Source organism: Phyllobates terribilis, unplaced genomic scaffold (assembly GCF_046119375.1).
Source record: "Phyllobates terribilis strain yellow unplaced genomic scaffold, ASM4611937v1 Scaffold_9__5_contigs__length_417890890, whole genome shotgun sequence".
Lineage (NCBI taxonomy): Eukaryota > Metazoa > Chordata > Amphibia > Anura > Dendrobatidae > Phyllobates > Phyllobates terribilis.
In genome coordinates, this window is record NW_027362769.1 from 401,877,657 (window position 1) to 401,891,254 (window position 13,598).

Here is a 13,598-nt window from a genome sequence, read left to right on the forward strand (position 1 = left end):
TAACTACTATAATACTGCTCCTATGTACAAGAATATAACTACTATAATACTGCTCCTATATACAAGAATATAACTACTATAATACTGCTCCCTATGTACAAGAATATAACTACTATAATACTGCTCCTATGTACAAGAATATAACTACTATAATACTGCTCCTATATACAAGAATATAACTACTATAATACTGCTCCTATATACAAGAATATAACTACTATAATACTGCTCCTATGTACAAGAATATAACTACTATAATACTGCTACTATGTACAAGAATATAACTACTATAATACTGCTCCCTATGTACAAGAATATAACTACTATAATACTGCTCCCTATGTACAAGAATATAACTACTATAATACTGCTCCCTATGTACAAGAATATAACTGCTATAATACTGCTCCTATGTACAAGAATATAACTACTATAATACTGCTCCCTATGTACAAGAATATAACTACTATAATACTGCTCCTATGTACAAGAATGTAACTACTATAATACTGCCCCTATGTACAAGAATATAACTACTATAATACTGCCCCTTATGTACAAGAATATAACTACTATAATACTGTGCCTATGTACAAGAATATAACTACTATAATACTGCTCCTATGTACAAGAATATAACTACTATAATACTGCCCCTATGTACAAGAATATAACTACTATAATACTGCTCTTATGTACAAGAATATAACTACTATAATACTGCTCTTATGTACAAGAATATAACTACTATAATACTGCCCCTATGTACAAGATTATAATTACTATAATACTGCTCCTATGTACAAGAATATAACTACTATAATACTGCTCCTATGTACAAGAATATAACTACTATAATACTGTGCCTATGTACAAGAATACAACTACTATAATACTGCCCCTATGTACAAGAATATAACTAGTATAATACTGCTCCTATGTACAAGAATATAACTACTATAATACTGCTCCTATGTACAAGAATATAACTACTATAATACTGCTCCTATGTACTGCTCATATGTACTTGCCTTTCGCGGACCCTAGAACATCTGCATAGCTGAATCCTCCGACAAATATTAGACCCCTAAATATATCCAGCGTTGTTCCTCCGGACAGGAGATCTTCCATGGTGACATCCCAGACCTGAGGAGGAGGAGAACATCTGAAGAAGTAGTAGCAGTTGTCCGCTTCCTCTTATACAGTCGTGGCCGATAGTTGTCACCCTTGACATTGTTCCAGAAGATGAAGTTTTTCCCCCAGAATATTCTCACACTTCCACATGTTTCTTATACAGGATTATTTCCTTTGTGTTTATTTGAACAACACAAAAAACAGAAAAAAAGGCAAATTGGAGATAATTTCACACAAGACTCCAAAAATGGTCCGGACACAATTGTTGCCCCCTCCTTAATACTTGGTTGCACCCATTGTAATAAATACCTGCAGTCAATCGCTTCCTATAACCATCAGCTTCTTCCTCCTCAGCTGGGATCTTGGACTCTTCTTACAAATGTCTCCATATGTGAAGACGTCTTCTCCCAACGGCAATTGTAAGATCTCTCCACCGGCGATCAATGGGATTTAGATCCGGACTCATTGCTGCCACTTCAGATCTCTCCAGCGCTTTGTTTCCATCCATTTCTCGGGGGCTTCTTGAAGTATGTTTGGGGTCATTGTCTTGCTCGAAGACCCATGACCTAGGACACATACCCAGCTTTCTAACACTGGACACTACATTGCCACACAAAATCTTCAGCTTTTATGTTGCCTTACAAACAGTCAAGACACCCAGTGCCAGAGGCAGCAAAACAACCCAAAACATCTCTGAGCCTCCACCATATTTGACTGTAGGTACAATGTTCTTTCCTTTGTAGGCGTCATTCTGTTTTCGGTAAACAGTAGAATGATGTGCTTTACCAAAAAGCTTTATCTTGATCATATCTTTCCAAAAGACTTTTCTAGAAGAATTCTGGCTTACTTATGTACATTTTGGCAAACTGCTGTCTATCTTTTTTTATGTCTCCGTGTCAGCAGTGGCGTCCTCCTGGGTCTCCTGCCATAGCGTTTCATTTCCTTTACATGTGGACGGATAGTTTGCACTGACACTGATGCCCCCTGAGCCTGCAGGACAGCTTGGATTTCTTTGGAACTTGGTTGGAGTTGCTTATCCACCATCCGGACTATCCTGCGTTACAACCTTTCATCAATTTTTCTCTGCCGTCCACGTCCACGGAGATTAGCTACAGCGCCATGGGTTGTAGACTTCTTGATTATGTTGCTCACCGTGGACAAAGGAACATCAAGATCTCTGGAGATGGACTTGTAACCTTGAGATTGTTGATATTTCTCAACAATTTTGGCTCTCAAGTCCTCAGACAGTTCACTTCTCCTCTTTTCTGTTCTCCATGCTTATGCAAAGATTGTGTCACCTTCTCTCCTTTTTATCTGGTTTCAGGTGTGATTTTCATATTGCCCACACCTGTTACTTGCCACAGGTGAGTCTGAACGAGCATCACATGCTTGAAACAAAGTTGTTTACTCGTAATTATGGAAGTGTCCCAACAATTTTGTCCGGCCCATTTTTTCACGGTTTTGCGTGAAATTATGTACAATTTGCCTTTTTTTCCAGTTTTTTTTTTGTGTTGTTCCAGAAAATAAACGTCTATAACAAAATGTGTGGAATTGTGATAATGTTCTGGGAGAAATACTTCGTTTTCTGGAACAATTTCAAGGGTGCCAACACTTTCCGCCATGACTTTATTTCTTCTCTATTATTGAAGCCATCATGGCCGTACAGTGAGAAGATCCTGAGAGTCAGCAGGAAGTGAGCAGAGCGTTTGCTGCAGCTTTTGATGTGACTGGAGCAATGTTAAAGGGCATGTAATATGGACGGACAGTACAAGGCGTTACCTCAAACCCGGCCATCAGCAGCGCGGCCGCCATCTCTCTGTCCCCGTTACTGCCCTCTTCACGTACAACAGCGATGCGCGGCTGAGCGGAGCCTGCGAGGGAGAGACAAGTGTCCAGTTATACGGTCACCCTACACCCCCCCCCGTATAACCACCACCATCCATCACTACTGCACCTATCAGAGCCGGCTTTTCTGATGGGTTGAACGTCAGCTGGTAGTTTGGCCCCTCCCTCTTACGGAGCCCCGCCTCCTCCTGGGTCACGCAGCCGGGGCTGGCCTGCAATCGCTCCAACTGGAAACTCGTCTCCTCCCACCGCGCCCGCAGGGTCCCCACGTCATCGCACAGGACCTCCTCCCCATTCACTCGGACTCTGACCTAGGGATTTAAAAAAAAAAAAAAAAAAAAAAAAAAAAAAGTCTCCTTTAAGAGGGGGGGGGGGGGGGGGGGAGTCTCCTTTAAGAGGCGGGGCCATTAAAGGGGAAATGCAAATTATTGCACAAAATACAAGAACAGCAGCACAGAGGACACGGTGCTTCAACTGAGTGACCACAGAAGTCTCCAGCGCACGTCCTGTACCTTTTAAAAAATTCAGGGTTCATGGCCCTTTAAATAAAGGGAATGTTACCGACGATGGGCCTCACCGTAGAGCCCGGGCCCCTTCCCTGGGTCCGTCCTAGTCTCACGCACTGCAGCCCCGCTGCTCGGTACTGCTGTATAACCCGCTCATGTGCCGCCTCCGAGACCTCCAGAACAATCCCCAGCTCCTCCGAGAAGAGCAGGTCCAGAGCTGAGGAAGAGGAAGGAGACGTGAAGACGTCCAGACGCCGACCATCACCCGAGAGGAGCAGCGCAGACACTCACCGCCGACATCTGGGGAGGAGAAGTCCACATCGAGCCCGCAGTTACCAGCGAACGCCATCTCCAGGAGGCAAGTAATGAGGCCGCCGTCGCTCACGTCGTGCCCCGCGCTCAGTGCACGCTCTACGGAGGCGAGGAGACGGAGGAAGGGTTAAAATAAAGTGCATAGTATGGAACGATGGAGAAGACCCCGACAATCACAGCCGCTCGTCATCTGACATCCTGCAGGTTCAGTGCCGCCACACGCTCTGCTGCCGCGCACAGTGGTCGTGTGTCCTGCCAGCGCCTGGGACAAGGCAAGTGTTCTGTGCCCCCGTAACCAGAGGACTGGTAGATACAAAGAGTCAAAGAGGAGTTCATACATTGTTACAGACTTTATGCAACTATTATTTACCTCCAGCCCAAAACCTAGCCCTAACGCTCACACTATCCCCAACTGTAGCCCTAGCCCTCACACTATCACCAACTGTAGCCCTAACGCTCACACTATCCCCAACTGTAGCCCCAGCCCTAAAGCTCACAATATCACCAACTGCAGCCCCAGCCCTCACACTATCACCAACTGTAGCCCCAGCCCTCACACTATCACCAACTGTAGCCCCAGCCCTAAAGCTCACACTATCACCAACTGTAGACCTAGCCCCAACTGTAGCCCTAGCCCTAAAGCTCACACTATCACCAACTGCAGCCCCAGCCCTCACACTATCACCAACTGTAACCCTGGCCCCAACTGTAGCCCCAGCCCTAAAGCTCACACTATCACCAACTGTAGACCTAGCCCCAACTGTAGCCCTAGCCCTAAAGCTCACACTATCACCAACTGCAGCCCCAGCCCTCACACTATCACCAACTGTAACCCTGGCCCCAACTGTAGCCCCAGCCCTAAAGCTCACACTATCACCAACTATAGCCCTAGCCCTCACACTATCCCCAACTGTAGCCCCAGCCCTCACACTATCCCCAACTGTAGCCCCAGCCCTCACACTATCCCCAACTGTAGCCCTAGCCCTCACTGTAGCCCCAGCCCTAAAGCTCACACTATCACCAACTGTAGCCCTAGCCCCAACTGTAGCCCCAGCGCTAAAGCTCACACTATCCCCAACTGTAGCCCCAGCCCTAAAGCTCACACTATCACCAACTGTAGCCCTAGCCCTCACACTATCCCCAACTGTAGCCCTAGCCATCACACTATCCCCAACTGCAGCCCTAGCCCCAACTGTAGCCCCAGCCCTAAAGCTCACACTATCCCCAACTGTAGCCCTAGCCCCAACTGTAGCCCTAGCCCTCACACTATCCCCAACTGTAGCCCTAGCCCTCACACTATCCCCAACTGCAGCCCTAGCCCCAACTGTAGCCCCAGCCCTAAAGCTCACACTATCCCCAACTGTAGCCCTAGCCCCAACTGTAGCCCTAGCCCTCACACTATCCCCAACTGCAGCCCTAGCACCAACTGTAGCCCCAGCCCTAAAGCTCACACTATCACCAACTGTAGCCCTAGCCCTCACACTATCCCCAACTGTAGCCCTAGCCATCACACTATCCCCAACTGCAGCCCCAGCCATCACACTATCCCCAACTGCAGCCCCAGCCCTCACACTATCCCCAACTGCAGCCCCAGCCCTCACACTATCCCCAACTGCAGCCCCAGCCCTCACACTATCCCCAACTGCAGCCCCAGCCCTCACACTATCCCCAACTGCAGCCCCAGCCCTCACACTATCACCAACTGTAGCCCTAGCTCCAACTGTAGCCCTAGCCCTAAAGCTCACACTATTACCAACTGTAGCCCCAGCCCCAACTGTAGCCCCAGCCCTAAAGCTCACACTATCACCAACTGTAGCCCTAGCCCCAACTGTATCCCCAGCCCTAAAGCTCACACTATCACCAACTGTAGCCCTAGTCCCAACTTTAGCCCCAGCCCTAAAGCTCACACTATCACCAACTGTAGCCTTAGCCCCAACTGTAGCCCCAGCCCTAACGCTCAAACTATCCCCAACTGTAGCCCTAGCTCTCACACTATCACCAACTGTAGCCCCAGCCCCAACTGTAGCCCCATCCCCAACTGTAGCCCCAGCCCCAACTGTAGCCCCAGCCCCAACGCTCAAACTATCACCAACTGTAGCCCTGGCCCCAACTGTAGCCCCAGCCCTAAAGCTCACACTATCACCAACTATAGCCCTAGCCCTAAAGCTCACACTATTACCAACTGTAGCCCCGGCCCCAACTGTAGCCCCAGCCCTAAAGCTCACACTATCACGAACTGTAGCCCTAGCCACAACTGTATCCCCAGCCCTAAAGCTCACACTATCACCAACTGTAGCCCTAGCCCCAACTTTAACCCCAGCCCTAAAGCTCACACTATCACCAACTGTAGCCCTAGCCCCAACTTTAGCCCCAGCCCTAAAGCTCACACTATCACCAACTGTAGCCCTAAAGCTCACACTATCACCAACTGTAGCCCTAGCCCCAAATGTAGCCCCAGCCCTAAAGCTCACACTATCACCAACTGTAGCCCTAGCCCAAACTGTAGCCCTAGCCCTAAAGCTCACACTATAACCAACTGTAGCCCCAGCCCCAACTGTAGCCCCAGCCCCAACTGTAGCCCCAGCCCCAACTGTAGCCCCAGCCCCAACTGTAGCCCCAGCCCCAACTGAAGCCCCAGCCCCAACTGAAGCCCCAGCCCCAACTGAAGCCCCAGCCCCAACTGAAGCCCCAGCCCCAACTGAAGCCCCAGCCCCAACTGAAGCCCCAGCCCTGAAGCTCACCCCAGCAGCTTGCCCTCGCCCCAACTGTAGCCCCAGTCCTAACGCTCACACTATCCCCAACTGTAGCCCCAGCCCCAACTGTAGCCCTAGCCCTAACGCTCACACTATCACCAACTGTAGCCCCAGCCCCAACTGTAGCCCCAGCCCCAACTGTAGCCCCAGCCCCAACTGTAGCCCCAGCCCCAACTGTAGCCCCAGCCCCAACTGTAGCCCCCGCCCCAACTGTAGCCCTATCCCTAACACTCACACTGTCCCCAACTGTAGCCCTAGCCCCAACTGTAGCCCCAGCCCCAACTGTAGCCCTAGCCCCAACTGTAGCCCTCGCCCCAGCTGTAGCCCTCGCCCCAACTGTAGCCCTCGCCCCAACTGTAGCCCTAGCCCCAACTGTAGCCCCAGCCCTAAAGCTCACACTATCACCAACTGTAGCCCTAGCCCAAACTGTAGCCCCAGCCCTAAAGCTCACACTATAACCAACTGTAGCCCCAGCCCCAACTGTAGCCCCAGCCCCAACTGTAGCCCCAGCCCCAACTGAAGCCCCAGCCCCAACTGAAGCCCCAGCCCCAACTGAAGCCCCAGCCCCAACTGAAGCCCCAGCCCCAACTGTAGACCCAGCCCCAACTGTAGACCCAGCCCCAACGCTCACACTATCACCAACTGTAGCCCCAGGCCCGACTGTAGCCTCAGCCCCAACTGTAGCCCCAGCCCCAAAGCTCACACTATCACCAACTGTAGCCCCAGCCCCAACGTTCACACTATCCCCAACTGTAGCCCCAGCCCTGAAGCTCACCCCAGCCCCAACTGTAGCCCCAGCCCCAAACGTAGCCCTATCCATAACGCTTACACTATCCCCAACTGTAGCCCTAGCCCCAACTGTAGTCCCAGCCACAACTGTAGCCCTAGCCCCAACTGTAGTCCCAGCCACAACTGTAGCCCTAGCCCCAACTGTAGTCCCAGCCACAACTGTAGCCCTCACCCTACGAGTTACTAACAATACGTAAAAGCTCACTTTTTATTAAAGTTGATACCTTTTTTTTTTCTGCTTGTGAGTGGAGAGACATGGAGAAGTCGGAGAGCGCAGTGCAGCCCTTGACATCTACATTGCTGCCTATGAAGAGTGCAGCAGTCGGGAGAAGCTCATCTTCAGCTGGGGATCTTTGCACAGGCAGCGACCTAGATGACAACGCTCACTTCTTCATACTGAGAGCTTTGTTATCTTGGTGGCTGCCCATGGAGCTGATGACCAACTTATCTTGACTTCTGCGCTCTGTATCCGGAGCTCTGGCACCGACCTAGATATCAGTGCGACCCCCTGGCTGCTCTACTTGTATAGAAGCATTTTGCTCTGCTATAGAGTTTGGCACCTTTTTTGCCGTCTCCCCCCATAGTGTGTGCTCCCCAAATACTGTCCGAGTAATAAAACCCCTGCGCCTTCTGCAACCTGAGAGCCAACAGCAAATCAGCAGAATGCAGAGTGCAGCTCTGGATGTAAAGCAGAATTGTCCTACCTTTGATGAGTTCTTGTGTGACCTTGAAGCAGGAGACCAAGTTCTGGGGATTGTCCAGGTCAGGCGGGTGCTCTCCCAGCTGTAAATAGCACTGAGCCAGGGCGCTGCCACCCAGACGATGCTTCCCGGGATTGATGGGGACATAGAGGAGGACGCCTGACGTGCAGGTAGAAGAGACCAGAATTATCCCAAGTCCTCTGCTGTATGGTGCCGAACCGCCGAGGGGGGCACTTACCTTTCTGCCCAGGGTTCTTCAGGTCTGGTGTGACGGTGGCAGAGATATCGGGGCACACTGCATACACAGAGATGACCAGAGACCCTGGAGAGCAGAGACAGTATGAGACCAGGAGGATGGAGACAAGACCCTTGAAAGGACACAGGGCCATCGGTCACCTGGAGCCTTCACAGTCTCCGGTCCCACTCTGGCGGCCATACTGAGCGAGTCCTTCCCTCCATCCACAGCGATCCCAACCTGCGCCATGACATCACACATGGCCACACACGCGTCGTACAACGCGGCACCTTCACCCGGGAGTTTGGCCGCCCACATCCAGTTACCGCTACACTTCACATCCTGCAAAAATAAAAGAGACAGGCGTCTGTACGGACGGGCGGCCGACCCTGCACATGTCCCGAGAGACTGGGCACTACCACAGGGGTCAACGTCTGAGGTCCACCTTCCACGGAGCCGCATGGCGGACCTCCACACAAAGTGGTGTACATCCTACGCCTATGACACCACTAGTATCTCCTGAAATTCACAGGAAAAATTACCTTAAGGTCGCTCACTAAGGCAAACACCAGATTGGTAAGAGCCTCGCCCACCGCCATGCGGGCCCCTGCCGCTGGGTCCAGGAGGCCTTTAATTGGCTGCTCCCCGATTGCTGTGGCGCCACCTACAGTATCCGTGTAGGACAGCGAGATGACAGCTACATCAGCCAAAGGGGTGTGAAGTGGCCCAACACATTGCTGCTGGGCTACAAGACCGGTGACGGATCGATCCACCTGCAGATAGAGGGAAGTTTCCAGGTCACTGTGGGTAGGTATGAAGTCACCACAAGTCCCAGCATGGACGTGAAATCCACCTTGTTGGTCAGGTATCGTTTGCTGGCAACAGCCGGCAGTTTCAGAACTCGCTCAAGGGCGTGCTGGACGCTCAGGTTTTCAGGGAGGGTCAATGATAGAAGTGTGGGGGCAACGCGACTCAACTCAAAGTCCTATAGAAAAGGAGAAATAGAAGAGATCAGAGACGGGACAACAAAGTCTGGAGGAGCCGAACACAAATGAGGCTCTCTACCTTCCGAGGCATCTTCCCCAGGACCCACTCCAGCTCCAGGTCCACCGGGACGCAGTTACGATCACTGCAATCGGGAACAGGATCGTTCTCGCTTCCATTCACTAAGACGATCTATACAGGAGATACAAGAATTATAGATCTCATCAATGGTGACCTCGAGATCAAGGAATCAGAAGCCTCACACATGAGGATGACACAGGTCTGGTCTAATTTAGGGGGATATCATCCGACTCTGCATATAACAGAGCTCCATCCATAACCTGAGGGGCTGTAGGTTCTCACCCGGCCATCTCCTGTGATTCTACCCACAAAGTCCACCGGAGATCTCTCCCTAAGACACACGGACTGCAGGAATTCTGCATCTTCTGGACGGATGAGCAAAGCGTTCGATTCCTGGTACTCGGCCCCCCATATTTCCAGGACGCTCAGAGTGGGGTCTCCTAACTGGAGAAAACACAAGATCAGAGAGGAGTTACTGATCCAAGAGATCCTCCACCCAGAAGATCCACAGGTCTCCTACCTGAAAGTTCTTGGTGTAGATGATGGCCCCTTGTGGTTCGCTCAGCTCCTTCAGGACATTTCCTGCACAGATTGAGAAGTGTACAAGTCAAGACAGAGGCAGAAACCAGGATTCATAGGGGCAGAAATGACAACACAGTCATCCATCTCTCACCATTCCCACCGGCCCCCTGGTCGTGAATGCTACAGATTGGATTCCGTTCGCCTCGCTCCACACAGGCGCGGACGGCTCGGTTCATCTTCTGCTCCATCTCTGCGTCACCTCGCTGCACTGCCCCAAAGTCCAGTTCACTGGCGTTGTCCCCCTGAACCTGTTCCCCCACCGAGAACTGAGTAACGACCCCATAAAAAAATGTCTAGAATGCATATGATACATTTCAGAATCATTACTCACTTGAATGGAAGATGCGGCACCGCCGCCCACCCCGATTCTATAGATGGGACCCCCAATCTTCACAACGTGCATCCCTGAGGGTGAAGAAAGGAGCTGTGAGGAGTGGGGGGAAGTGAGGTCTACACATCGGCCACCAAACCAGAAACACATGGCGACTCCATTCGTCGTGGAGGAGCCTTACCAGGTTCTGGAGCCTCTTTTGTCCGATGTCTATCTTCCATAGAACCGATGCCTCCACTGAACATGATCGGCTTCACCCACTCTCTTCTCTCCCCGGAGGGCAGGCGCAGGCCGAAAGAGCGAGCGAATCCTGTTACCATAATGAAAGGACCAGAAGAATCGATGGTGAGAAGAGTCCCAAGTGTCCCAGATTGGACGACCCATCCCAATGGTGGCAAGTCATCGAAACTTGGAGGTGGGTGGCCTCACCTGCCAGAACCGGCTCTCCAAACTTATTGCCATAGTCTGAGGCTCCATTACTGGCTTCGATGACCACCTCCAGGGGTCGGGCAAACTGGACTGGATATAGATAGGAGGCGTCCTCCCACGGCATAGAGTATCCTGAGGACAGAAGGAGCCGCGAGGTGAATAACCCGAAGAACGACATCTTACCGGACAGAAAAGACCAGTCCGGCATAATTCACTTACCGGGAATGTGCAGGTTCCCAAAGCAGTATCCAGCAGTGCCGGCGATTACGTGAGCCCCCTTCCCGGTGCTCTGTACATCCCGAATACGACCCCCCGTGCCTGTTGTCGCACCACTGAATGGAGCAACGCCTATAGGGGAAGGAACAATGTTATAAGAAGGGTCATCCACGGTTACACCGGGAAACACCGAGCCCTGCGCTCACCTGTAGGAAAGTTATGGGTTTCGGCAGTGAAGATGAGGTGCCGGGTGGAACTCTTCTGTTGGTAGGGACCGGGACGTGAAGGATCGGTGGGGATCAGGCTCAGCACTGGTTTCCCCTGGATTGCACTAGACGGGTGAAGGCGTCAGCGTTAGTCGCAAATTAATTCTACTCAATCCTCCTCATTGTCAACCATTTTTATCCGTCATCATCCACCATCAGTCATCGTTGATCGTCATCGTCCACAGCCTTTATCATCAAACAGCATCATACATCCACATCATCATGGTCAACTGTCGTCACCCATAGTCCTCGTTGTCATTCCAACCATCGCGTCCTTCTGAGGAACAGCCACTTACCTGCTGTTATCACAGAACTTGATGACATTGTTCTGGTTGCTGGTGTCCTGGGTCTTCATGATCAGATCGAACAGCGAGTGCGGCCTCTCCTCCCCGTCCACCACGAGCTTCCCCTTGAAGAACCAATGGCGGCTGTGCTCACTGCAAGATGGAGGAAAGGGTCAGCAATACCCTGGGGAGACCCTGAAGATGAGTCACAGCCAACGTCCGAGACACGGACCTGTTAGACTGCGCCAGATCGAAGCACTCCACGCTGCTTGGGTTGCGCCCCACACGCTGGAAGAGAGACGTGTAATAATCCAGATCCCAGGAGTCAAAAGCGAGACCTGTAAATGATAACGGGAGGTTGGCGAGTTGACGGGGCCACAAGCCAGAAACGAGGCTGAAAACCGATCTGGCGCCATTTATACTATACTATAAATGAGGCACAGCTCAACTCTTAGGGATTCAGGCAGCATGTTGATTGCAGCTCTGGAGAGCCACTTACCCAGCTCCGTGTTGGCCGCTTCCAGCGCCGCTCGCCCTCCTCCTATCACATCCACCTCGTAAACCTTCTCCGGCCGCACAGAGACGTCAAAGCTTCTGGTGGTCTCTGGATAGACGCACTCAGTCATCCGATCGTACAGAGACGACACCAGCTTCCGCTTCTCGCCCTCTTTGGGGACTTTCTGAAACTGACGGGTGGAGATATTCAATCACTAGAAAATTTCCAGTTACAACCCCAAGAGGATCGTAGGGTAAAGCAGGACCATGGCTGGTGGATTGTCAGAGAGGTCACCGCCTCAATCACTGATCGATCCTCACAGCAGCGATCACCACCGATCAAAGCGCCAGTGCAGAAAATGTGCGAAACATGGCGCCCGACCTCACCTTCATCAGATAGCGCCTAGAACACTCGATCCGGTCGATGTCGGCCAGACCGATGGAGCGACAGATGGAGGCAGCATTGGTGGAAGACGCAGTGGAGAAATTCAACCTACAGATGAGAGAAGAAACCATCAGCAGGAGGTTCTCCCATAAGACATGGAGGCAGTCAGCAATCCTCCTACTCACCTGGGTCCTACCTCCACCAGCAGGTCCGCAGGCTCTGGGCGAAGGAAACTAGTGTCCGAAATACTCTGAGGGTCAAAGGGGCAACTGAAGAGCCAACGCAGGGCAGCCGTCTGCTCGGGAGTCGGGGGAGAGTCGCCTGCAGGGTAAGAGAAGTCAGCGAGCGGTGACGGCAGAGATCGGAGCTGCAGGCCCATGTGTGTCCTCCTCCATCCTCATCACCAACAGCCAGAGCTGTAAACGGTGAGAGCCGGAGAGGAAGCCGATCACGGCGAAACCTCAGGGACCCGAGCCCAGAGGGGGCAGGACGACCAGTCATCATATATAGTGTGCGATACCAGCATATCTAATCCCTCACCCGTCCAGTTCACATTGTAGCACAGCTCGCTCTGCACGGTCGGGATATTCTCCGTCCTGGACAATCGCAAGGAATCATCAGAAGCCCGGAAAGAGCAATAGAAGTGCAACATCTCCAATCACCGAGGACGAGGCCTGGAGGAAGAGAAAGCGTCAGGATGGCGCCGGGTATCTGATGCCGCCACGTGGGATACCGCCTGCGGAGCCGTGTATCTGATGCCGCCACGTGGGATACCGCCTGCGGAGCCGTGTATCTGATGCCGCCACGTGGGATACCGCCTGCGGAGCCGTGTATCTGATGCCGCCACGTGGGATACCGCCTGCGGAGCCGTGGATCTGATGCCGCCACGTGGGATACCGCCTGCGGAGCCGTGTATCTGATGCCGCCACGTGGGATACCGCCTGCGGAGCCGTGTATCTGATGCCGCCACGTGGGATACCGCCTGCGGAGCCGTGTATCTAATCCCGCCACGTGGGATACCGCCTGCGGAGCCGTGTATCTAATCCCGCCAGGTGGGATACCGCCTGCGGAGCCGTGTATCTAATCCCGCCAGGTGGGATACCGACTGCTGAGCCGTGGATCTGATGCCGCCACGTGGGATACAGTCTGCGGAGCCGTGGATCTGATGCCGCCAAGTGGGATACCGCCTGCGCAGCCATATATCTAATGCCGCCACGTGGGATACCGCCTGTGGAGCCGTGTATCTGATGCCGCCACGTGGGATACCGCC

General features: G+C 52.1%; 1 protein-coding gene across 1 annotated transcript in view; it reads right to left on the minus strand.

Annotated features, from left to right (window-relative positions):
* PFAS (phosphoribosylformylglycinamidine synthase) overlaps window positions 1-13,598 on the minus strand; it is a 34,854-nt gene that overhangs the window by 18,112 nt on the left and 3,144 nt on the right. Inside the window, exons 2-26 of the mRNA XM_073648920.1 lie at window positions 12,869-13,002; window positions 12,514-12,649; window positions 12,331-12,436; window positions 11,948-12,134; window positions 11,681-11,786; window positions 11,461-11,601; window positions 11,105-11,229; window positions 10,902-11,030; window positions 10,683-10,814; window positions 10,435-10,563; window positions 10,254-10,327; window positions 10,014-10,170; window positions 9,861-9,922; window positions 9,623-9,784; window positions 9,341-9,451; window positions 9,129-9,260; window positions 8,818-9,048; window positions 8,437-8,617; window positions 8,279-8,362; window positions 8,044-8,199; window positions 3,777-3,896; window positions 3,557-3,702; window positions 3,089-3,290; window positions 2,914-3,005; window positions 1,032-1,146 (exon numbers count right to left, since the gene is read on the minus strand). Coding sequence (XP_073505021.1) covers window positions 1,032-1,146; window positions 2,914-3,005; window positions 3,089-3,290; window positions 3,557-3,702; window positions 3,777-3,896; window positions 8,044-8,199; window positions 8,279-8,362; window positions 8,437-8,617; window positions 8,818-9,048; window positions 9,129-9,260; window positions 9,341-9,451; window positions 9,623-9,784; window positions 9,861-9,922; window positions 10,014-10,170; window positions 10,254-10,327; window positions 10,435-10,563; window positions 10,683-10,814; window positions 10,902-11,030; window positions 11,105-11,229; window positions 11,461-11,601; window positions 11,681-11,786; window positions 11,948-12,134; window positions 12,331-12,436; window positions 12,514-12,649; window positions 12,869-12,980 — 3,328 coding nt within the window. The 5' untranslated portion in view covers window positions 12,981-13,002. The remainder of the gene's footprint in view (window positions 1-1,031; window positions 1,147-2,913; window positions 3,006-3,088; window positions 3,291-3,556; window positions 3,703-3,776; window positions 3,897-8,043; window positions 8,200-8,278; window positions 8,363-8,436; window positions 8,618-8,817; window positions 9,049-9,128; window positions 9,261-9,340; window positions 9,452-9,622; window positions 9,785-9,860; window positions 9,923-10,013; window positions 10,171-10,253; window positions 10,328-10,434; window positions 10,564-10,682; window positions 10,815-10,901; window positions 11,031-11,104; window positions 11,230-11,460; window positions 11,602-11,680; window positions 11,787-11,947; window positions 12,135-12,330; window positions 12,437-12,513; window positions 12,650-12,868; window positions 13,003-13,598) is intronic.